Below are 26,692 nucleotides of genomic sequence, written 5' to 3'. Positions count from 1 at the left end.
TGCAGCATGCTTCATCCTGCTCTTAAAGCTGTATTAAACCCAAAGGCAAACATTCCATTTTACAAATTCTTAGATGCATTGGTTTTTTTCTCTTGCTGTTTATTATTTTTGTTATATAATGGTTTCTTATTACCCTTTACAGATTCAATTCGTCAACTGATGTTTGTTGTTCTTCTTCTTTTATTTTTTTTTGTTATTTTTTTTTTCTTTGTAGAGACGTGGGGCGATATCATATGACAGCTCTGACCAAACTGCCTTGTACATCCGTATGCTAGGTAAGTAAAATGTTGTGCAACAGATGTGAAAGAACAAAGTTTAGACTTGTGCAGGAAAAATATATATGCTGCCAAGAGAATGTATTGTTGGCCCCTTGCAACCGGTTATTTCCAACTAATTCTACAGACCATGCCTTAAAAGGTTTTTGGGGAAAAATACTTTTTTTTATTTTATTTATTTTTTGGTACAATTTTCATACACACCCCTGTGGGACATAAGATGTGGAGATGGATGAAAAAAAGAATAAGTCCTCCTGTACCACTGGGGCCCATGTATCTGACTGTGCAAAAGGTTGATTCTGTAACCATAAAATTTGTTTGACTTTAATCTGACTAAAACTGAAGACAAATCGGCTTATACGTTCCCCTTCCCTGGTTTTTTCCTTTGCCCCTTCATCAACGTGTTAATGAAATTTTTAAATAAAACCCTTCTGTTTTCATCACATACCGGTTTCCTACTCGCGCTGCGCTTTCAGAATGATCATACCGACTTCTGGGACCTGTGTGTGTCCTAGAAAGAAGCAGGGAGAAGGAGCCGGAAATGTAGAGCGCGGATTGCCAATATGATGTGGGAGTGGGTAGCTGTCAAAATCGGGTAGCCCACCCCCCCCCCCCCCCCCCCCCCCCCCCCCCAGAAAGCTATTAAATTTGAAGACCATCACCAATGTCCTGTTACAATGGAAATCAAAGCATCTGCACTACAGCACTGTAACAAAGCTAGCTTTGACGTGCACTGTATTTTAATTTGAGCCCATTTGCCCCTTCACAGTGTGTTAAATTGCATGCACTGCGTTAAAGCAGTCATTCAAAATGAATAGGCTGCCAATGCACTATAACATGCTTGAAGTAGCGCCAGGTTTTATTATTTATTTTTTTGTTTTTAACACATTGCACTACCATGCCTTTTGGCATGCTCCAATGCAGGTGCTTTACCTCAGTGAGTTGGGGTGCCATTTAAAATGAATGGCACAGCAATGCAATGTTAATAGGTGACTGTTATTGAACATTTTTTCAGAGCATTTAAGGACCACTTTGCCTGCCTTGCAAGGTAAACAGCTGGTAGTCTGGGGGTTTTACCTTTCTGGCTTGAACTTTTATTTCTTGCTACCTGGAGCACCACTATTCCACAATACCTCTTCCTTCACTCTGGGATGTGCTGTGTGGCAATGGTATATGATTTAATAACTGTCTAGTCTGGAGCCGTCCTCACGCAGCACATCCCACAATGAAAGTGTGTGTTAAAGTTGTAGACTTAAAGTGGATGTAAATCTGATTCATGAAATTTGAGCTGGGCACCTATATCTGAACTGTTTTCTTTATCTCTTAAAAAGCCCTCTGTCCTATAGCTGTCTGTTGCTCCCTTCTGTTATCGGCCTGACAGGTTCTCCCTCGCGTATGAGAAAAGCAGCCAGAGTTTTGTGTTGGGGAGTTTGCTATAAATTTATCAAAGTCCTGAACTAGTCAACAAACAGAGCTGAAAGTCTCTATCTGAGGAGATGGGGTGTGTGCCTTTCCTCCAGTCAGCTGTCTTCTTTGTATGCCCAGGGTTCTGTCTTAACTAGAAAGAGAAAATCTGCTAACACGAAGAGCACTTTCTAAAGCATATATCCAGTTGAAGACCGTGGTCCATCTTTTCCCAGCCATGTCCACGAGTATCTGGGCTGTCCGGGACTGTCCCTCCTGATTGGCTGAGACACAGCAGCAGTGCCATTGGCTCCTGCTGTCGTCAAAGTCAGTCAGCCAATCAGGAGAAAAAGGGGATAGGGCTAGGCTACGGCTCCCTGTCTGAATGGACACAGGGAGCTGTGACACGGCTCGAGTGCCCCCATAGCAAGCTGCTTGCTGTAGGGGCACTCAACAGGAGGGAGGGACCAGGAGCACAGAAGAGAATCTGGGCTGCTTTATGCAAATCCACTTCACAGGGCAGGCAAGTATAACATGTTTGGTCTTCATAGAAAAAAAGACCTTGGAATTGCTTTTGAAAAAAAAAAAAAAAAAAGTGCTTAGCATATGTTCAGACTCGAGGTTGCTCTATACTACAACTAAAAAAATAATAGCCAGGAAATAAATGTTGAAAGTGAAAAATATAGTATTCCCTTACATTGTGATTAGGGAAAAAATGCTTGCTTACATTGATGGTCTGTGCCCCCTTTCACTGGAGGTCAGAGAAGGGACTTTAGTGCAATGCAGTAGAGCCTACTTCTAAAAGTGTAAAGGGGTCAATGGAGAAGGGCCTTCATTGCTTAAGGAACCCCAAGCACCCTTTATTTCTTTTTAAGATCAACTTTTTAGAATACTCTTACAAAGTAATGCACTCCTTTTGTGGTTGATATCCCAAACATTGCACATGCATCTCTAGCCAAAGCTCTATTGTAGATATTTTTAGTTGGTATTTGAGCATAAAATGAGGATACAGGAGACCAGTAGCAGTAAAAGTGTTTGAACTTTATGCTTTTTCCTGTGTAATGAAATTACAAGCTGAACTCCATGGTTTAAAAACCATTACATCCCCTGCAACCTTCATGCAAGTCCAGTAACATGGTTTCTTCCTTGGCTGTAGGTGGTCCTTTCTCCTTGACTAATTGGCAGTTCCATAATGATGATGTGGTCCATGGTGGCCTGGGCTCACAGGAAGTGGTTTGGATAAGCTGGCTGCTTTTTAATTTTTATTTTTATTTTATTTTTTTGTTAAATTTTGAACAGGTTACATTTGTGAGGAAAGGGTCATAGAGGGGAGTTGGCTAAGACTGGAGCAGCTATGCATTGCAACCAGTCAGCTTTCATCTTTCATTTTTAAAGCTGAGAGAGCTGAAGATAAAAGCTAATTGGCTACTATGCACAGATGCTGCGGACTGTGCACCAGTTTTTGTAAATTCTCCTCATAGTACAGTCAATGAAAACGCACTGAGGCACAGGAGGAATGACTTTCTGGTCCAGGCTTTGAATGTGACCAGTAGAGTAGAGCCTTTTAAGTGAGGTATTGGCAATCTTCCTGCCTCACGTTAAATATGCTAATCACCTGAAGTGTCTTGACTTTAACATAGAGACATCACTGGATTATATAAAAGACACTAGAAATTTGTATTATGTAGTAATATATTCGGCTGACATCCAAGAATGCACCTAAAAACTGGACGTACACTAGTAACATTTCCAAAAACTTTTGCACAAAAATTCTTTGTATATTTGGTAACTTGACAAAGGCTATTTGAAAATGCTTGCAACATATGTTTGCTTTTAACATTTGTCTTTGGAATGAATTTACTTGGGGCGGAATCGCATTCACTAGTAGAACATTTTTAGTTGGAGAAGCATTTTACATCCCACTTCTTTGCATTGTCTCATTACTGCAGTCAAAAATTATCGTTTTTGACCCCTGATTAGAAAATCAAATGAAGGTTTTTAAAATGAAGATTTCTGAAAAAAATGCACTAGTGTACCCCAGCTTATCTGGTAGAAAATTGCATTTGTTACACTGTAATAGGAGTACAATTTTATTTTTAATTTTTTTTGGTAAAAGGGAATTCTTTGTAATTTTTCAGTTTAGTAAAAAAATGTTGTTCCAAACGTTTAAATGGATGGCATCCATAGGTGGCACCCATAGGTGACCCATATGTTAAAAAAAAAATTACTCAACTTTTCATTTGGTTGCTTTCAAAGAGATACACATTTAATCCATTGAGAGACTGGTGGACTGTATTATTCACAGTATTTTTGAAATTGTAGTTTGACAGCTATTATTAAAATATTGCTATTTATCTTCTCTAAGTTAGTCTTCTGTGATAAATGTATTCATTGTATTCTGGTAAAAGATCTTTAAAGCCAAACTCCAACCAAATCAAAAATCCTTCCTTGCAATAAGGATGCCATGCATGTGTTAAAGCAGCCTTAAAACCTAGCCTAATGTTCTCTCATTGTTGAGTCATTTTTTAAATCATTTTGCGTTTTTACCCTCTTCTCTTATTTGCTAATGATCAAAATAAGGGGACATAAAGGTTTCATCACAAGACTTACCAACTTCTGTCTAACTTTTCAAGGCATTTTATATGGCTATGCCAGAGGTTAATAAAGGGCACTGCAGGATGTGCTTTGGTTGCAGGAATGCAGACCTGATATGAAGAGTGTATTTGGTGTGTGTGCAGAGCCAAAAAACCCAAGGCCTTTGAACACACTACAGCCGTGGCCAAAAGGTTTGAGAATGACACAAATATTAAAAATTTTCAGTAAGTCTTTTTCTTCAGTGTTTTTAGATCTTTTTGTCAGGCGTTGCTATGGCATACTGAAGTATAATTACAATTTTACAAGCATTTCAGAAGTGTCAAAGGCTTTTATTGGCAATTACATTGTTTATGCAGAGTCAATATTTGCAGTGTTGACCCTTCTTTTTCAAGACCTGCAACTCACCCTGGCATGCTCTCGATCAACTACTGGGCCACATCCTGACAGACGGCAGCCTATTCTTGCAAAATTAGTGCTTGGAGTTTGCCAGAATTTGTGGGGGGTTTGTGTGGTTTGTGTTCAACCGTCTCTTGAGGATCGTCCACAAATTCTCAATGGGATTAAGATCTGGGGAGTTTCCTGGCCATGGACCCAAAATTTGAATGTTTTGTTCCCCAAGCCACTGGTTTTCACGTTTACCTTATGGCAAGATGCTCCATTATGCTGGGAAAGGCATTGTTTGTCACCAAACTAACCTTGGATGGTTGGGAGAAGTTGCTCTCGGATATTTCTGTACCTTTTTTTTTTTTTTTTTTTTTTTTATTTATTCAAGGCTTTGTTCTTGGGCAAAATTGTAAGTGAACACAGTCCCTTGGCTGAGACGCAACCCTGCACATTAATGGTCTCAGGATGCTTTACTGGAAAGGTGATTCATCAGAGAAAATAACTTTACCCCAGTTCTCAGCAGTCCAATCCCTGTACCTTTTTGCAGAATCAGTCTGCCCCAATGTTCTTGCACTCACACCTGCCTGTTGCCATTCCTGAGCAAGCTCTGCACTGGTGGTGCCCCAATCCCCCAGCTGAATCAACTGCAAGACTGTCCTGGTGTTTGCTGGACTTTCTTGGGTGCCCTGGAGCCTTCTTCACAAATGCAGTGGAAATGTTTTTTATGGGATTCAGGAGGGACTTTGCAGTTAATTGCAATTCATTTGATCACAGTGGTGTAGTGGGTAGCACTTTCGCCTAGCAGTAAGAAGTGTCGCTGGTTCGAATCCCAACCACGACACTACCTGCCTGGAGTTTGCATGTTCTCCCTGTGCCTGCATGGGTTTCTTCCGGGTACTCTGGTTTCCTCTCACACTCCAAAGACTTGCTGGTAGGTTATTTGGATCCTGTCTAAATTGTCCCTAGTATGTATGAATGTGAGTTAGGGACCTTAGATTGTAAGCTCCTTGAGGGTAGGGACTGATGTGAATGTACAATGTATATGTAAAGCGCTGTGTAAATTGATGGCGCTATATAAGTAGCTGAAATAAATAAAATTAAATAAATAACATTCTGGCGTTTATGCACAGTGCCATCATAAAAACCGAGGCAGCAGACTATGTGAAAATTAATGTCATTCTCAATTTTTTGTCCACAACTGTACAAGGCCCTAACAAGGTTAAAAAAAAAGGCACAGTTTACTCCAGAACCCTCATTTGGAAAAAAACTTTTTATAGCCGGTTTTTTATTTTTATTTGTGAGGAATCCCATGCAATTTTGAGTACAACCCAACAAATCCGTACAGATTGGGAATTGATCATAGGAATCTAGTGCTGAAAAGCAGAAATATGAACCATGGTGGTTGAATGGCTGACAATTTTGTTATGTGCTATTGGTGGATTCTTTCACTATGCTGGACATTTTAAAGCCCATCTCCAACCAAAATCTTTGACATTTTTAATTTAATGTACAGTTAAAATCGGTAATCTCTTTAATTGTTAGCTGTGTCCCCATTTTGAGAAATTTTCTCCTCATTTCCTGTATATTTGATGTGTGTTCAGGCAGGTAGCAAGGTGGGAACTAATTGAGGGGACACACAGCATTTTAAACCTGACAGAAGTTTTAGCTTTTTCCCTTTTTTAAACTAAAAAATTAAAAAAAGATTTTGCCTGAAGTTGGGTTTTAATGAGGAACAACGACATCCGCTGCTGAAGAGGTGAGGTGGTTTTTAAAGCCTGTTTCTATATTCAGAGTTAGTATGAAATGTATTTGCTTATAGGTCGAAACATTGCTACTTTAATGAGGCCACGTTAATTGTCCTTTAACTTTGTCTATAGCTTTGAATTGACTTGTCATCTCTGCAATTAATTTTACCATTGCTGATCTGATGAGCTTCAATATTGCAAGTTTTTTTTATTTATACATATACAGATGATTTTTTTCTGCTGTCTGACTCTAATGTATGGCCCCATTAACAGCTTATTTGCAACATGGTAGTGTGTATAGAGTGCAGCTGCCATTTATCTACTTCTGCATGTAAATTTTGGCTTTTCTACTTCTTTTTTTTTTTTATTCAAATTGTTTCCACTTACAATGAATTTGCTTTTTGTTACCAAGGACAATGTCAATATTCACAAAAAAAAGTTTCTCTACTCATCTGCAAATTCTTTTTCCAACTAAAGCAAGCCATAAATTATGAAATTTTCTTTCCTTCAAGCACAGGTTGATTCCCCCATCAACACAGTCAGTGCTGATGAGGGAAACCTTCCCACTGTGCCATTATGTTCTGACAGCTGGAGGGATCACAGCTGGCAGCTATAGCCACTGGCAGAGATCACACAAGAAAAGCCCTGCAGGCTGGATATACCAAAGTCTGTTCGATAGATCAACTTCAATACAACCAGCCTGCCCATAAATACATTAAAGTTCAGAGAGTTCCTGATGAAGCAGCCAGATTTCAATCTGTCAATGGCTGGCCTTCCTCTTCCTTTTTATTTTTATTTTTTTAGCTCTGATCTTAAAAATGTGATTGTTAAACTTGAAAATTGTATTGTTTTACTATCTTGCCTATTAGTTCAGACAACCAAAATAAAGGAAGAGTAAAGTGTGTGTGTGTGTGTGTGTGTGTTGTTTTTTTTTTTTTTTTTTGGTAGCACTTGCAGCTGTTCTGTACTGTGCATGCTCAAAGTGCGTTCTTACTGGCTTGGCAGCAGCTGGAGGAGGGGATATACTTCTGATGTACGTTAAACCCCCCCCCCCCCCCCAGAAATGTGGCAAACGTGACATTGGGGGGAGAGGAGACAGGTGAGCAGAAGTTCCACTTTTGGGTGGAACTCTGCTTTATTCTGGCCATAAATGGGTAGAATTTTGAACAAAGCTTTTTGGGAAAAGAGGGTTCTAAAGCCTGGTACACCCCAACAGTTTTGTTAGACGAATGGGTTACACGGAAAAAAAAAAAACCCCAAAAAACCATTGCACTAACCATTAGGCACGTGCAATTTGTTTTTCGGTCCGAATACAAATTCAGACAAATTTGTGATTACTTGTGTTCCTGAATCTCCGAATTAAATAGTAACACAACTCATTGATATCAGGTTAAAATGTTTTGTTTATTCCTTTTTGTAACAAATTCCAACTTTTCAGAATGATTAGAATTTGATTTCTGTGTGAAGAATATAGCTGGTTTGGTAAGCAGCGGGCCTGAGAGCCACTCGCCCACGTCCTTAACCATGACCCCTCATCTGTCAGCTGGCTGTCCCAGTGACAGATGAATGTAAAGAAAAGAATGCCGCCCCCACCTCCAGAACCATACCAGGCCACATGCCCGCCGACTCAAATAAAACCACTCTGCCTCCTTAGATGGCGTCCCACCAAATGCCTCCTCTGCGCTTTGACATTACTTATATAGGTAAGGGGCAGGACTCCTGGTAGCCCACCCCCTCGAGATGTCACAGGCTGAGCATGCGCCACTCCGTGACGTCAGAAGGGGCGGTGCTACCAGGTTGACACAGAGCACAGAGCAGGCATTTGACAGGAGGCGGAGTGTTTTTGTTTGTTTTTATTTTTCAGGGCAGCATGATTGACGATGGATTTACATTGAGGGACTTGTATATATATATATATATATAAATTTTTGTCAAAAACATGTCTCTTGTATTTATCACTTTTTTACACTGTTTTGGTGAAAGGGTAGAGGTACGAGGTGCTTCCAGATTCCAATAAGCCCCCCCCCCCGCCTGCATACCTCCACAACCACTGACCATTGTTGTGGTCATAATGCCCTTGTCCCCATCAGCCCCCCCCCTTTCCCCAAACACCCACCTCCCCATTTTGATGACATGTGGCCTGGTATGGTTCGGGGAGGGGGCGGGTGCTTGCTCGTCCCCCCTGACCTGCCAGCCAGATAAGGGTCTGGTATGCCGTTTTTTGTTTTGGAATGGGATTCCCCTCAAATCTTTACCAGACCTGAAGGACAGACTGGCCAAGAAAATGTCAACTGGGTTTTTTTTTTTATTTATTTTTTTTGTGTGTGTTTTTGTTTTTCTTTGAACTGTCAAACGTCCCCCGACATTCTGCCTTTTGTGTACCTGACTTTCGATTTTTTTTTTTTTTTTTTTTTTTTTTTAATGGGTGAAATGGATGGAATTTTCTTTCATTTATGGTAGAAAGTGAACAAGGCGCAGGATTGACGGTTTTTCTCAAATTAAATTTCTAGCGGTGCATATGGTCTTCTTTTTTTCTTCTGTAAAGTTTGTCCATTCCAAAATTAAATGCTAAAAGCAAATTGAATCTTTGTAACAAAATAATGTTCTGTGCATGTTCGTACAGATTTTCCTAATACTTAAGAATTTTCATTTGAAATTCTATCCATCTGTGGTCAGCTTCAGTTGGATGGAAAACTTGCAGTTGGGTGGGGGTATCTATTTAAAAAAATAAAATAAAATTGGTACACTTGTATGTCCCTTCTCTGAAAAAGCTAATGTTGACTTTCAGTGGATAATTAATTATGTCACACTGTAATATGTTAATACTGAGTTTTGGTGTTTTGATAGGCTCTTGTGTAATATTCAAACAGCTGAGTGCAAGTAAGTAACACTTAGTGGGTCCATATGGCATTGAGTGGGGGAAAAAAAAGCTGAGCTGCTAAAAGCTGCCATTTCTAGGTGCTGAGCCTTGTACACTATGCAGACTCCCGTTTGTGAGCATCCTGCAGGCAGATATTACTGAATGAAAAGTGATCTTGTATTGTCACACTAAGGTGTCTTGTACCATCACACTATAAGAACATACAGTTTAGGCTCATCTGAATGCTTAACACATGCTTTGACTTGGATTGCGCAGGCAGTAATTGACACACTATAAAAGCATGCAATTGCATGTTTGAAAGTATAATTTTGGAGTTGTGTAAGATGATGGTGTATCTTTTTATTATTTTTTATTAGTTTTTCTTTTCCTGTAGTGTAAATGAGAGTTTCACCCGTAGTAATGATATCATGGCTGCATTGTCTGTTTTATGTTCTTCCTTTTTCTTTTTATAGGAGATGTCCGAGTAAGAAGCAGAGCCGGCTTTGAGTCTGAAAGACGAGGCTCTCACCCTTACATTGATTTTCGTATTTTGCACTGTAAGTCAATGAAAAATATTTGATTACACAGGTCATGATGAACTGTTTTTGCCACTAGGTGTCAGTGTTGGCTTTATTTTATTTATTGTGATGTTTTAACATGATTGTACACGATCACCTTGTAAAACAACCTATTCAGTTTAACATAGAAATGAAAGGCTAAACATTTTTATAAAGATATTAAAATAAATTATACTCCCCCATTTTTTAGAAGTGATCACATTTGTTCTTTTCTTGGCTGCATAAGAGCTAGGGGAGGAAAAGCAGCAGCACACCAAACTGCACAGTGAGGCTGTGTAGCAAGGCCATGTCGGGACGAGCCTGATAATTGGAGGAGAGCACACGGAGTTCCCAGCATAGCTATAATTGACCATGGTGTGCTCTTCTGCTTAGTGTGATCAGTTATTAGGAAAGCAAGGGGACTAGCAAGAACACCAGGGATTTCCTACAAAGGAAGCAATACAAAGAGACCAGGATACTTTCTCATACAAGTACATGGTACAGCAGGCACATATCAGGAATATGAAGTGTTGGGGTAACAAACACTTAAGTTTGCCCTGTTTTTGATCTTCAGCCATATGACTAAATAAAAATAAAAATACCATTAACCACTTTAGCCCCAGAAGAATTTACCCCTTTCCTGACTGGGCCATTTTTTACTTTAAGGAACTGCGTCCCTTTAACTGACAATTGCGTGGCCGTGCAACAATGCACCCAAACAATTTTATGTTGTCTCCTTTTTCTTTTTTTCTTTTCTTTTTTCCTCCCACAATGGAGTTTTTTTTTCGTTTTTTGTGGTATTTGATCACCTCTACAGTGTTTTTGTTTATAGTACAAAAAAGACAATTTTGAAAAAAATAAACTTAATTTTTTTGCTATAATAAATATCTCAAATTTCAAAAAAGTCTTCCTTGGTTTAAGCCGATTTATATATTCTTCTACATATTTTTGCTAAAATATATAGATAGGTTTGCGCAAAAGTTATAGCGTCTACAAAATAGTGGATAGAGTCATGGCATCTTTTTTTTTTTTTTTTTTTTTTTTACTAGTAATGGCGGCGATCTGCAATTTTTATTGGGACTGCGACATTGCGGCGACAGATCGGACACTTGGCACTTTTTTTTTTATTTATTTTTTTTATTTATTTTTTCTCTGGGACCATTGACATCTATACAGCAATCGGAGCTAAAAATAGCCACTGATTACTGTATAAATGTCACTGGCAGGGAAGGGGTTTAACACTAGGGTGCGAGAAAGGGGTTAAATGTGTTCCCTCAGTGTGTTCTAACTGTACGGGGGGATGGGAGTGCCTGGGGGTAGAGACTAATAGTTGTTCCTATATATTGGGAACACACGATCTGTCTCCTCTCCTCTGCCAGAACAGGGATGTGGGTGTGCGCGCACACATCCCTGTTCTGGCTATGTCAGGAGCGATCGTGGGTGCCCAGCGGCCATCACGGCCGCCGGGTACGTGTATTGGCTCCTCTGTGACACGGTGGGTGTGTGCACCCCCTTTACGTTGAAGCGGGTGCAGGAGAGCCGTTCTGCTGCCGTCAGACGATGGCAGGCGGTCAGCAAGAGGTTGCAAAGGCAATAAAATAAACCAGTTTATAATTACCTGCTCTGTGCAATAGCATATTTTGAGAATATTAGTTATGGCAAAAAAAATTCAATGCAATGGCCAAATTAAATGGTTATTCTGGCAAATTAAATGAATTACCGGCCATGTATTTATGCATTTTACAAGCGTTTTTTCTGCCAGGAGGAAAGAGTTGGCAAAATGTCCAGTGTGCATGAGGCCTTAAAAGAGAAGTATGGTGTGTTTTATTTTTTTTTCTTATTCATACTTGCCTAGGTGGATGCAGCATCAGACCAATGCTGCATCTGTCCCCTGCCGCTTCCGTTATGGTCCATGGCTCAATTTGGTTCCAAAGAGCCAATATAAGGCTCAAAAGGAACTGCACTAATCGGGATGTATTTCTTGCACAGGCTGAGACCTTAACACTAAGGTTAATGAAGAAGGGTTATACCAGTAAGTCTTTGACCAATACAATGTATTCTGTAAATGCTGTGAATAGAGAGGACTTGCTTAACCACTTACCGACTGCAGCATGCCGATGTACATCCCTGCTTTGGGGATGCATATTTTTATGGCAGCAGCTAGCTAGGGCTTTTTTGATTTTTAAGGGTAAAAGTTTGTCGCCATTCCACGAGCGGGCGCAATTTTGAAGCGCGATGTCTTTATTTTGTTAATACAAAAAAGTGTTTTTTTTTTTTTTTTTTTTTTTTTTTTAGTGCGCTTGTAAGACTGCGCAAATATGGTGTGACAAAGTATTGTAACAACCGCCGTTTTATTCTCTAGGATGTTAGAAAAAAAATGTATGTTTAAGGGTTCTAAGTAATTTTTATCAAAAATACGTTTTTAACCGCTAAACACCACATTTAAAAAAGAGGCCTGGTGTTAAAGTGGTTAAAGATGGCCACCACGAACAAATGTGTAATCTTCCTCAGTGTTTGCTTTTTGTTACCACGCATTCTATGTAACATAGGAGTATTAACAAATAATTTCCAGACATTGGCACAGTGTGAACAATGGCAGAATGTTTAGGGCGGTACTACCTGAAACCCCCCCCCCCCCCCCCCAGCTAATAGAACCAGTATTTTCAATCCACAGTTTTTTTTATCAATGTAAAAGGTGTAGGGTATGTTCTCTGAGCAGTTGTGCTCATAGAAGAACTACCTGTTTTAGTTCCACCGGCACACTGATGCAATATACGATTAAGCCGTTTATTACATGCTCCACAGGGTAATTTATTTATCACAATGCCCATGTGGGCTTCAATATGTAGGGAGGACCAAATGCCCCCTACAGATTTGCCTTAGCAAACAGATTACCAACCTTAAAATTAGGTTTAGGAGTCACTTGGTGTCCAAGCATTATCTGCACACAAATAGTCCCCACTGGAGGGGAAGTTTATTAGTGAGGGAAATGTCTAAACTGGAAATCCTGGATCCATAACGAATGGCCTATGCCTCACATGGGTTAAAAATAGATGTTGATGTAAATGCTTTTGTAGATAATTCATAATTGTTAGTGTATACTTGATTTGAGTCCCGTGCGTAGGCCTTAAATATCATTTTTAATATCTCAGTTGATTCACCCCGAATTAATTTTTTTATAAAAGTCATATTATTTAATTTAAGAATATGTTTCGGGTTTCTGGTCTTATTTAATTTTTTAGTATACAATATCCTAAATTCTCAACATAGAATTAATTTGCTTTTTGTGGCAGTGCATTTAATCTGGTATCCACCAGGGGGTCTTGGGCCACCCTATATTTATGATTAATGGGGTTTAGTCCCTATTTAAAATAACGGTGTTATATACTAGGGGTGCTTTAAGGATGTGTCAGTTTTCCCCCGATATGGGATTTGACCCTGGGGAATATATTGAACAATTTTTTTTATTTTTATTTATTTTTTGATATTTGAATTTATATATATATATATATATATATATATATATATATATATATATATATATATATATATATATATATATATATATATATATATATATATTTTGCAGTAAATATAATATCAGAAAGGTGAATACTTATTCATCATGGGTCGTTTTTAGGGGTTAATGTGCTGGATTAGTTCTTCCATTTGGTTATGATTATCCAGTGTGATTAAGCTTTGAAGAGTGGCTTCTAGTTTAAACTCCCCTGTTTTTAGCTTTATACATTTTTTTTTTTATTATATATATATATATATTTTTTGTGTGTCTCTGAACTTCTGATTTGGATTTTGGGCTGCTGCGCGCTTCAAAAGGTGAGGGATGCCTGAACCTAAAATGGTGTTTTGCAGCTAGTCACCTGGGAACAAGGTGTGGCTCTGCAATATAAGGTGGTGAGTCAACACGCCGCTCGTTCCCTGTTGACAACGTCATTTTATGATGAAACTCATCTGGAGAGGGGGGTAAAATTGCAAATTTTAAATCTATCTATGCAAGTGCATTACTTTATTTTCTAATAATAAAGTACACCATGGCCAGTTATTCTTTCTGGGTCCCCCTCTGACTGAGATGAGTACGGACTCTACAGTGTTTGCCAGTGTTTGAGACATATTACAGTGATCCATCCTGTGGCCAATCTTCTATAAGATCTACTGTGCAAGTTCAAGCCCTTGACTGAGCTATAGCTACATGCCTGGTTTGTTTGCTATCTGGTAAGCAAGTTTTTCTTAAGTTGGCGGTGCATTTTCTGATGTGAATCACTGTGGTGGCACCGTGAAAAGGACCTCCTTTTAACATCCTCAATTATGGAATTACATTGTCATGATGCTTAAAGCGGGAGTCCGCCGGGACTCCGCGTTTTTTTTTTTTTTTTTTTTTTTTAAAGTCAGCAGCTACAAATACTGCAGCTGCTGACTTTTAAAATAGTGACACTTACCTGTCCAGCGCGCCCGCGATGTCGGCACCCGAAGCCGATCTCTAGATCGACACTCGAGTACTGCCGCCGCCATCTTGGGTATGGGAATCAGGAAATGGAGCCTTTAGGCTTCATTTCCCGGTTCCCTACTGCGCATGCGCGAGCCGCGCTGCGCAATGAGGACGGTCCCCGCTGCCTCTGGGATCTGTGTGTTTCCCAGCAGGCAGCAGGGCACTTGCGGAAAGGGGCGTAATGTACGCCCCTTTCCGCAGAGAGCTAGCCCGGAAGTGGGTGCAGTTACCTGGATTATCCAGGTAACTGCACCCCCCTCCCCCCTGAAAGGTGCCAATTGTGGCGCCGGAGGGGGGGAGGAATCCGATGAGTGGAAGGTCCATTTTAGGGTGGACCTCCGCTTTAACCTCCCTGGCGGTACGATTATTTCGGATATTAGGTGCTAAAAGCGGTACAATTATTTAGCATGAAAATTTGGCGTTTTTATATTGTAGTCCTGTAATTCTTAGCAATAACTCTCTTGAATCTGTCAAAACCAGAATCTAGCAGACATCCCAGGTATGATAAAGTTTGAAAAATGAAATCCTAAATTATAATTATAATAAATTAATTATAAATAATGGTACCAAATAATAAAATAATATAACAATAATAATTATTCAATAATGTAATCAAAAACACTGAAATTTTGTTCAGTTGCAGAATTGTCACTGTCATTACTTTTCAATATTTGATGGCGGATCTCCCCAAAAATTGCTATTGCTCAATTCTGCGAGTGATTCCAATTTATTATCGCTGTTTTCTAGCTGGTCTAAAACCATTTTTGATGTAAAGGGACAGTTTTGGTTGCTATGGACAATCTCCAGTTTCCAGGCATAAAAAACAGTTTTTATAATGTAAAACTGCATGCAGGACACTTGTCAGGCCACTAGGGACAAAGGGGATGTGAAATATTTACATACAGCAATGTAATCTGTAAGATTACATTATACTGTATGTATAGTGAGTGTTTCACTTTTTGAATTTGGTGCCGATCTCCGTCCCCGTGCGTCGCAACGCTCTCAGGGAACGGAGATCGGCTCCCTGATAGCTCGAGCGAGACACTGCTCGCTCGTACAGCGGGGGGACATCGCTGGATCCGAGGGAGAAGGTAAGTAAACGTCCTCCTGGATCCAGCGATGTGGTCCCGAGTCTGGCTCGGGGTTACCGCTTTTGGTATAAAAATTACACTCCGAGCCAGACTAAGGAATACCGTCAGGGGGGTTAATTAAGGATCTACATACATCAATTGGGACTTTTCTAGCGCCGCTCCTTCTATATTATCTTGTGTTATCCCACATTAAGCTGCTGCTTTTTATAATTCATTTTATTTGTTAGCATATTAGCACAGTTTTAGCTTTATTTACTATGATTCTGTGATAGACATCACTGCATGGGCTCACAAAGAGGATAGTTTGGGTCTTTAAATGAGGAACAATTAAGTGCCTCCTTCCCGATAATCGGTAAATATCAAGGGAAGATTGGGATTTTAGATGAAGCAAATTGGATAGTGGAGGTAAATGACATCGTATTTAAATTTCACCATAAAAATGTTTAACATAAAAACAGAGAAGATTAGTTCCATATACATACAGGTAATGTACACATGGCAAAAGCATAGTAATATATAACATAATATCCATATATGTAGTGACACATAGTTTTGATGGCAAATAGTGTAGCACAGAGTTGCCAACAGCATGCCGGGCACCGACAAATACATCCACACAGTAAATATGCATCCATCAAATAAGAAATAAAATAATATTCATGGGTACATAAAAATAGTTCAATGAACATGATTCCATATGAAAAGTAGCTGTAGCCTCAAAACAAGGCTCAACGTGTTTCGTGGATGTTTCCACTCATCAGGAGCTGATGCAGTCAAAATTCCTATTGTGTGTGTGTGTGTATGTATGTATGTATGTGTGTATGTATATGTATGTGTGTGTGTGTGTGTGTATATGTATATATCTCTCTATCTATCTAATTCTATAGGAATTTTGACTGCATATGGTATAGTGAATCATGTTGATATTATAAAAGAGGTAGAAAAGTAAATAGACAAATGTAAAGGAATCATTGACCAAGCGCACTCACCAACCCAGACAGTGAGCGCAGTGCGTCAAGGTGGGCCGGAAACATAACCTCTCCACAGGAGCTGAGGCGGCATATAATCGATGCGACATCGGGCAGAGTGAGGGAATGCACAATAGCAGAGACAACCATAGCCAAAATAAAGTGTTGGAGCAGGCATATCTGAGGATAGAACATTGAATATTTATCTAATTTTATAATTGTAGTATTTAGTAAATGCATGGGCTCAGAAAACTTCCAAAAATCACCATCTGTGAACACTGTTTGCTGTGTCATCCAAAAATTCAAGGTAAAGATCATGCAACAAAGCCATAGTTGAACATGATCCAGAAATGGCATCATTATCTGTGAGCTAAAGCTCTATTTAAAATGTCCAGTTGTACCATTTTGATTTGTCTGACCACAGAACAGTTTTCCACGTTGCATTTTTAGGCAGCCATGGGCGCCACCTCCTCCTCTGGACTAAGAGGAGAGGGAACCTCCGACTTGTTAGTGATGGTTTGGGGGGTGCATTTCTGCATATGGAATGGGCAGCTTGCCGATTTTGGAAAGGCACCATCAATGCTGAAAAATTTATCTAGGTTTTAGAGAAGCATATGCTCCCATTCCGACAACGTCTTTCAGGGAAGGCCTTGCATCCATGACAATAGCAATGCTTCGCAGTAGAAGATTCTGGGTGCTTATTTGGCCTGCCTGCAGTTCAGACCTTTCACCAATGGAAATATTTGGTGCATCGTGAAACGAAAAATAAGACAAAAAAAGACCCAGTACTGTCCTATATCAGGCAAGAATTGGACAAGCTTATCCAAAAACTGTAACAACTGTTCTCCTCTGTTCTGAGACATTTAGAGTCTTTAAAAGAAGGGGCAATGCTAGACCGTGATAAACGTGGCCCTGTGTCAATTTTTTTTCTTCCTTTTTTAAAATGGTACTCTTGGGAATAGCTATTTATTTATTTTTTTTTCCCTGATCTACAGTATGCATTCCCTATACTTCATCTTTGCCTGCTGTGCTTTTTTTTTTTTTTTTTTTTTGTAAAGATACCGTGTAAAAAGAAAAATGAATTTAAACAAAGAATAAAAATGAAAGCGCCCCATCCCTCTGTGCTCGCATGCACAAGCAAGCGCATACGCAAGTCGCACCTGCAAATGTAAACCGTGTTCAATCCACACATGTGAGGTATCCCCGCGATTGTTAGCGCGAGAGCAATAATTTTTATCCCCCCCCCCCCCCCCAGTGCATTTCTTCCAAAAAAAAATGCATTTGAAAGACTGCTGCACAAATACAGTGTGACATAAAATATTGCAACGATCGCCATTTTATTCTCTAGGGTCTCTGCTAAAAAAAAAAAAAAAAAAAAAGAGCTACAGATCTCGATCTATATATTTCTATGAATAAAACATTTTTTTAGCAGAGACCCCATATATAGTTTGGGGGGTTCTACGTAATTTTCTAGCAAAAATAGTTTAACTTTGTAAGCAACAAGTCTCAGAAAAAAAAAGCTTAGGTATGAAGGGGTTAGGGAAGGGTTGCACCTGTTTGTCTACGATTGAATAATAAGCAGATGTGCTACAAAAAACATTTAAAATCTTATGTAAAGTAGGCCTCAGTGATCAAATAAGATAAGATTTTTTTTTTTTTTTTTTTTTTTTTTACAAAAAAGAAATAAAATTATTATTATATTGTTAGGAGGTTGCCAAACAAGTACATTACAACCAAAATACCATGTTGTTTTTGTCCACCACCTACAACACCCATCAGATTACCCATATCTGTTCTTAATTTGCTTATTATGGACCTTCAAATACATAAATGGCCCAAACATGACTCCTTATTTTTGACTGACCTAGTCCAAAAGGGTCAGATCAAACCTTTCCACAGCCTCAAAGCAGACCTAAAACTTGGCCCAGAATCCTAATATTAGTATCTACAAATTGCTCACTGTCTTAAAAAGCGGGAGTCCACCGGGACTCCGCGTTTTTTTTTTTTTTTTTTTTAAAAGCCAGCAGCTACAAATACTGCAGCTGCTGACTTTTAAAATAGTGACACTTACCCGCCCAGCGCGCCCGCGATGTCGGCACCCGAAGCCGATCTCTAGGTCGCCTGTCGGGTCCTGCCGCCGCCATCTTGGGTATGGGAATCAGGAAATGGAGCCTTTCGGCTTCATTTCCAGGTTCCCTACTGCGCAATGCGCGAATCGCGCTGCGCAATAAGGACGCTCCCCGCTGCCTCTGGGATCTGTGTGTTTCCCAGCAGGCAGCGGGGCACTTGCGGAAAGGGGTGTAAGTTACGCCCCTTTCCGCAGAGAGCTATCCCGGAAGTGGGTGCAGTTACCTGGATTATCCAGGTAACTGCACCCCCCTCCCCCCTGAAAGGTGCCGATTGTGGCACCGGAGGGGGGGAGGGTTCCGATGAGCGGAAGGTCCACTTTAGGGTGGACCTCCGCTAGCAACCCACAACTTTTGATCTCCATCCCCATACAGGCAATAACCTACTATTCACCCCACTCCTCCAGGGGTAAGGGAATCTTTCTATTTTACAATGCACTACAAGAAAAGACACAATTCCAGCACTCCCTGGCCTTTAACCAATGGAAGCAAGATCTAGGCAGATCCTACACAGGAATGCAATGGCAAAGACCTCTCCAATCCACATATGATGCTACAAAATGCACTGCACTGTGGGAACTCATGCAAAACCTTCAAAGGAGATGTTTAACCCCAGATAGAATAGCTTATTTTGACAATTGCACGTCCCCAATTGCTGGAGGAACTGCAATTCCCCCGGGCTCTTTATTCTATACCCTCTGGGAATGCCCTAACATAACGCACTACTGGCAGGAAGTCTTTTCAGTTTAACGGATTGATCATAATACCATCACTTAAACTAGCCTTCTTAAACCTAAATATAGATTCCATACCTATGGCTCACAGAAAAGTGATTGCCCACATATTACTTGCAGCCATGCGCACCATAACCAAACTATGAAAAATACTAATTCCCCAGTTCTAGATGTCATTATGATGGCCCAGACCCCCACCACAATAGTAAGATTCTCCTGAAAGAATAATGAATCTCATACCAGGCTTAGACAAATGTGGAACTCCTGGTCTAATTGCTATAATACATATACTAGGAAGTAAGTAAATATTTGGTATTTTATGCATGTCTCCCTGCCTGTCCCACCCCCTCCTTCCCTTATCCCTTCACCCTCCTCTGCCCCCTTCCTCCTCAAACCCTGATCCCCCCCCCCCCCCCCTTTTCACCCACTTATCCATCCTCTACTTGAAATACTATTGTTGCCTCTTTTTTAGCACTTGTATACTGGAGGAACATTGTTACAGATTTTTCTGATATAATATATAGAATGAAAAACTAGAGCTCATCTACGAAGATAATTGTACATCATCCTAACAATCTTTAATACCTTGTTTGTGTTAGATGTGTTTTTTTTTGTTCTCATATTTCTTCTTATGACATTATTTGTAACCTGCTGATACTCAATAAAAGATATTGAAACCTGAAAATAAAATAAAAATGCCTGCTTTCTGAACATTGCCTTGGTTTTAATCTGCAGCACATTCAGAAATTGAAATCTCCTTGTCTGCACGAAATATACGGCGGTTGTTAAGTTTTCAGCGGTACTTAAGGTCCTCTCGATTCTTCCGTGGTGTCACTCCACAGAATTCACTGTACATTTTGGATGATGATTACAATGGACAAGCCAAGGTTTGTATTTGTTGGCTGTAGTTTATTTTATTTTATTTTTTATTTTTTTCCCCTTTGTTGTTAAACATGCTATTTTTTTATAAATTCACAGCAGTTGGCATTGCAGCTATAATATCTTGCATTCAAAATCTGGTCTGACCTCTGTATCATGAAGAACAGGCTGGAAGAGGTGTCCATTCTAACAAGACATTGGTCCTCATGACAATTTGGGGGAGATTTACTAAAACTGTGCATGGTAACACATCAGTTTCTAACCTTGGCTCGCTTAATTAAGCTTTGACAATAAAACCTAGAAGCTGATGCTGTGTGCACCAGTTCTAGTAAATCTCCCCCTGTGTATTGTCCATAGCAACCAGTAAAATGTTTTTCTTTGTTAATCGCACATTGAGCCATGGATGAAGTATTCAGGTACATAGGGTTAGGCTGCTGCCTTTTGCAACACTGGCAAACAGGAGCTGTAAGGATAGCCCAATATAACCCTTCACATTCCCAGCATACCTCCAGTTGATTTGCTAGTGTTCCAAGAGATTACATTTTCTATCCTCTGAAGCAAATCTTTTTGTTTTTTCACTTCTTTTCCACTAGCAAATGTCTACACCTGCTTCAGAGACACTGGTGCCTGTTTTTTGCAGCTTCTGGATCAACTAGTCCATGTCTTAGCCCTGGAGGCTGTACCTAGGTACCGCTGGGAAAAGGGGAATTGGCCTGTAAAATGTCTTCTGGGCACTAGACTCTGGGTTAGGTGCTCACCTAGGCACTCTTGGTGCTATATGCTGAGTTTGCTACAAAGTGTTTTACAGGTATAGGGTCATCGTCTGGATCAAGGGAGCCCTGTCCCTGAAGAATCCTTAGGAGGCATTATTCCCACTGGTGAAAACTGCCAGATGTGGCGTGTCCTCTGGGTCTTGCCTAGTGGGGACCATAGGAGGTTTTCAGCCAACGCCTCAGTTAGTCAGGACTTTAACCTCTTATGTAACCCTGAATGTGTTGGTCCCCAACAGGGGGAGTTAATCTCAGAAGCATGGGCTGTGCAACTTTTTTTTATTTTATTTTTTATTTTATTTTTTATTTGGCACAATTGGACATGCTGTCTGCCCATGTGCCTCTTACTCAGTCTGTGTAGCCTCCTACTGGTTATTCGTACGGCACATGCACACACCACTTTGGACTGCACAGCTATTCAGGCATGCTTATTCTCCAGGATGGGATTGGACTCCCTGCAGCCATCAATAGCTAGTTACAGATGGGAATAACCCTCCTTTCTCCAGTAGTGTCTCGTGAGTATCCCTTGTTGAAATCCCTCACTTGCAGGTATAAAATGACAGATCATAAAAACAATGGGGGGGGTAGATGTAGTTTAGGTAGCCCAGCTGGGCTTTCCACCTTACTATTTGCAAACGGCTTGGGTTGGTTTGCAGTGCACTCCAAAGGGTTTGAGACATAAAAGCCCTGATCGCTGCACCCGTCTGGGTCACTACCCTTCCTGGAGGCCTCTTTCACCCCTTCAGGGGCAGCCCCTTTGGAGTTTTCTGTTACAGCCCAGGTTTATGGGGAAAAGGGTAGTCATATTGGCCATCTCGGAATGCACAGCCCCTGAATTTTGTCAGTACCCCCATAGATGAAATTGGCTATCGCCTTGCGAGGTGAAAGAAAACTGACCCCCCCCCCCCCAAATGGTTCACAATCTTCTTCCTGTTTCACTCAGCTTGGTGGCTACCCCTGTCTGGCTATGGCATCTGCTCTCTGGGAACAAAGAGAGCCCTATTTATTTTTATGCTCATTGCAGAGATGCTGGGGCCTTTTATTTATTTTTATTTTTTTCTTCCCCCCCAGACACCTGTATTTTCAAAGATTGCTACCAATGAATCCTGTTCACAGTTCAAAAGAAAGTTATTTTGCTAGGCGACTGGTTGACCATGTTGATGTGTGCTTCTGCAGTCAACTATTTGCGTCTGTTGACCCTTCTTGTTTCCAGTGGGCCTTGTTGCAGCCTTTATTAGCTTGTTGCTCACCACTCGATGTATTGCCTGGGGATGTCCCATGGTCTACGAATAAACTTGTTTACTGTAAGATTAACAGTACAGAATACAGATCCCTCTCCTCCTTTTCAGGTGATCTCCTTATTGCTTGTTTACAAGAAAAAAAAAAAACTAAGAAAGGATTGAAGAGAGGAGGATACCACATCCCAAAATTCTATATAGAGGACAAAAGGGGCAAAAATGGGTTGGAAAACGCCAACCCCGGGATTTTTAACGGTATCAGATCAACAAATTATGCAATCTATTGCAATCTATTACAAAAATATTTTTATTATTATTCAATCAACATCCATCAAAGATGTGCAAAACAAACAATATACAATCATAAAAATCAATGGCGAGGCTGGATTAGGTGTAGATCTTCTCCAAAATTCCCCCACATTGATGCATAAAAACAAAAACGCTATGCTGCGATTATCCAACAAGTTTCGCTCGTAACTCGAGCTTCATCAGGAATTGGCACAGCAGCAGATCATAGCAATTGCATCAGTCGCTGCAGGTCTATGCATATATTTGCCGTTCATAATGAGTAAGTAAGGAACTGAAAAGAAGGTGCAATCAATGCACCTGCTGACCAGTGGCTGCACAGGCTGGGTAGTGACGCATCAACCAAAAATCAGGTCTGGATGGTTGAATCAATAGGATTGCAGACTGGTTACAAATGACCAGTATGGGGAAATGCCAGCAATGTTGCCAGATGGCTTAGTGAAATAAACGCGATCAGTATGTGTACAGAGACACCTGTTGTGAAGTAGCCTGTTCAGCAGTTCATCCTCCTTAAATTGCCAACCCCTGGGCTACACCCAGCCTGTGCAGCCACTGGTCAGCAGGTGCATTGATTGCACCTTCTTTTCAATTCCTTACTTACTCATTAACGGCAAATATATGCATAGACCTGTGGTGACTCTGATGCAATTGCTATGATCTGCTGTGCCAATTCCTGATGAAGCTCGAGTTCCGAGCGAAACTTGTTGGATAATCGCAGCGTAGCGTTTTTGTTTTTATGCATCAATGTGGGGGAATTTTGGAGAAGATCTACACCTAATCCAGCCTCGCCATTGAATTTTATGATTGTATATTGTTTGTTTTGCACATCTTTGATGGATGTTGATTGAATAATAATAAAAATATTTTGATTGCATACTTTGTTGAACTAATACCATTAAAAATCCCGGGGTTGGCGTTTTCCAACCCATATTTGCCCCTTCTTTTGTCCTCATTATTGCTTGTTTAGTTACTTGGTGGGCAGGGTTATATGGACACACTATTTTTAGACCATGGGGTTATATGCCACTAAAACCTAAAGTTCATGTGTACTGAATTTATAGGCACGTCATAATTTACATTTTTTTTTTTTTTTAAACTGCCCTGGACAATTAGGCCGGGTTCACACCGGAGCGATGCGGGAACGCCGCGAATCCGCGGCATCGCATGCCTCCCGCCGGCAGTTCACACTGCCCTATGCGGACTGCTGGGAGTGTCAGTGAAATGTTAATGACACCCCCAGATCAGTCCGCATATCGCAGTGCGATCTGCAAACTCGGACAGGAATTGGATCGCATGGTGTGAACACCCATGTGATCCGATTCTGCTGCGGACCAAAAAAGGGTCCCGTGCGAGTTTGTGGCGGGTGCGATGCGAATTCAGCCATACTATCTGTATGGCTGAACTCGCATTGCACAGAGATCGGATGTGATTTGCACTGCAGTGCGGTGCGAATCACATCCGGTTCTCGCTGCCGCAGCGGTGTGAACCCAGCCTTAATGAAAGCAGTGTGAACGGATAATAAAAATTCCTTCAGATTCATTTTTTAACCACTTGAGCTCCCAGGCCCTTTTTTCCCTAAATCTCATTGAGCCCGAGGCCTTTTGCTTCTTAAAGCTTCTTTAAAGCTGAAGTAAACCCATCGATTTAACCGTTTCAAAAAACTGTAAATTCCAGACATGTCCTGGAAATGTAACTGTCACATAGTTTGGTTGAAAGCACAATCAGTCAAACCATCCAGTGGCTGGTGTCATAACTGATCACATGTGCAGCACCATAGCAGTTGAAGATTAAACAGGCCAAGATGGCGGCTTCTTTGGCTGGAAATGATAGAAGTGTTTACTTCCACTTCAAAGGAGAAGTGTATGGCCAAAGCTATTTTGGCTGCACTTCTCCTGTAGGTCACAGGACTGCAGTTTGTTCTGCACTGCTGTGGCCCGTTTTCAGCAGACCACAGGCTAAAGTCTGCTGTTGCTTGACCTCACTCGGCTGCTTCAGACTCCTGGATAGATCCCAACTTTACAATCGGGATTCACCCAGATGCCTAGACGGGCGCCTGGCTCAGCCTCTCAGCGACTTGCTTAGAGCCCAAACCTGCCCCTCCCGCCCCCTCCACAGCCCAGCGCTGGAGGGACAGAAGACAGCTGGTGACTGACAGTCACAGCTCTCTGCTCAGAGCGGTGAGGGAGAACTGAGCGATCAGTGGAGTTTGCTCAGTTTCCACTGCAGTGCCGGTGTTCTGCCTAATAGAGTCCGCCTATCAAATGCTGTCCGCTCCGTACTGCGCATGCGCAGTACGGAGCAGACGAAGCTTCGGAAAAACTCCGAAGCTGAACGGCGCCTGCGCCGTGAGTGGAGGAGGTAGCCCCACTATCCAAGCCGACATAGGGTTGAGAATTTTAGAGTGCCCCTCGCGGGCGAGCTTCGCTTGCCACGCTTCGGGCTCGGCCTCGCTGCGCTCGGCTCTTTTTTATTCTAACTCTATGTCCACTTGGATAGTGGGGATAGAACCTGGACTCACGGCGCAGGCGCCGTTCATCCTCGGCAATTTTCGGAATCTGTGTCCCTGTGTACTGCGCATGCGCAGTACGCAGGGGACACCATCTGATGGAGGACACTATTTTACAAGACACTGGCAGGGATAGATGAGGCATCAAATCAATGCTGCATCTGCCTAGGTGAGTATGTATGCTTGTGGTGTGTGTTTTTTTATTTTTTTATTTTTTTTTTTAAGTCCATCTCAACCCTTTTGAGATCCAATGTCCCCAGCCATAGACTGGCTGGGGACACGGGCACCCTAGAGAGCTGGAAGTGTCGGATGTAACGATTCTTTGGGCAGCTTTTGTGATGCAGCAGAATGAAGATTCCCCAAATGTGCAACCCTAAGGCCTCATGCACACGAGACGCAGTTAAACGCGCGTTCAGATGCAGTTGGACAGTGTTTTCAACTGCCCCTGAACTCATTCAATGTTATCTTATGTGTCCATGCACACAGTCTAGTTTTTTTCCGTTTTTATGCAGTTGCGTTTAATCTCGTTTTTCCAGAAGCAAAAAAATGCGCTCAGAAGCAAAAATTTCCACGTTTCAGACGCAAAACGCGGCAAAACGCCGCTGCCGCGTTTGCGTTTATATGCGTTTTTAAAGGTGACCTTTTTTTTTTACATTAAAAATCTCAAAAATGATTGCAAATGATGAAAAACCATTAGAAAAATATTTTAAACAATTGCAATTGCAAGTGGACAATCCACAACTTGTGGCAAGTGACATGGCAGGTGGCAAGTGACGTGGCAAGTGGACAATCCACAACTTGTGGCAAGTGGACAATCCACAACTTGTGGCAAGTGACGTGGCAGGTGACGTGGCAAGTGACGTGGAAAGTGGACAATCCACAACTTGTGGCAGGTGACGTGGCAAGTGACCTGGCAGGTGACGCGGCAAGTGACTTGGCAGGTGACGTGGCAAGTGGAAAATCAACAACTTGTGGCAGGTGACTGGCATGTGACGTGGCAAGTGGACAATCCGTAACTTGTGGCAGGTGACGTGGCAAGTGGACAATCCACTTGTGGCAGGGGACGTGGCAAGTGACGTGGCAAGTGGACAATCCACTTGTGGCAGGGGATGTGGCAAGTGACGTGGCGAGTGGACAATCCACAACTTGTGTCAGGTGACGTGGCAAGTGGACAATCCACAACTTGTGGCAGGTGATGTGGCAAGTGGACAATCCACTTGTGGCAGGTGACGTGGCAAGGGACGTGGCAAGTGGACAATCCACAGCTTGTGGCAGGTGATGTGGCTGGTGACGTGGCAAGTGGACAATCCACATCTTGTGGCAGGTGACGTGGAAAGTGGTGTGGCAAGTGGACAATCCACAACTTGTGGCAGGTGATGTGGCTGGTGATGTGGCAAGTGGACAATCCACAACTTGTGGCAGGTGACATGGCAGGTGATGTGGCAAGTGGACAATCCACATCTTGTGGCAAGTGACGTGGCAAGTGGACAATCCAAAACTTGTGGCAAGTGACGTGGCAGGTGATGTGGCAAGTGACGTGGCAAGTGGACAATCCACAACTTGTGGCAGGTGATGTGACAAGTGGACAATCCACATCTTGTGGCAAGTGACTTGGCAGCTGACGTGGCAAGTGACGTGGCAAGTGGACAATCCAAAACTTGTGGCAGGTGACGTGGCAAGTGACGTGGCAAGTGGACAATCCACATCTCGTGGCAAGTGACGTGGCAGGTGATGTGGCAAGTGGACAATC

General features: G+C 41.5%; 1 protein-coding gene across 3 annotated transcripts in view; it reads left to right on the top strand.

The window, feature by feature from the left end:
* The window catches only part of PDE7A (phosphodiesterase 7A), a 183,134-nt gene that overhangs the window by 114,173 nt on the left and 42,269 nt on the right, over positions 1–26,692 (top strand). For all 3 annotated transcript variants that reach the window (XM_077492795.1, XM_077492796.1, XM_077492797.1), the window contains 3 exons: positions 215–275; positions 9,737–9,820; positions 19,979–20,130. In XM_077492795.1, the coding sequence (XP_077348921.1) occupies positions 215–275; positions 9,737–9,820; positions 19,979–20,130 (297 nt within the window). The remainder of the gene's footprint in view (positions 1–214; positions 276–9,736; positions 9,821–19,978; positions 20,131–26,692) is intronic.

This window comes from Lithobates pipiens, unplaced genomic scaffold (assembly GCF_037356315.1).
Source record: "Lithobates pipiens isolate NorthernLeopardFrog02 unplaced genomic scaffold, aLitPip1_a1.2 Scaffold_19, whole genome shotgun sequence".
Taxonomy (NCBI): domain Eukaryota; kingdom Metazoa; phylum Chordata; class Amphibia; order Anura; family Ranidae; genus Lithobates; species Lithobates pipiens.
The sequence above is the reverse complement of the archived record's forward strand: the minus strand, read 5'-3'. Positions and strand labels throughout refer to the sequence as shown.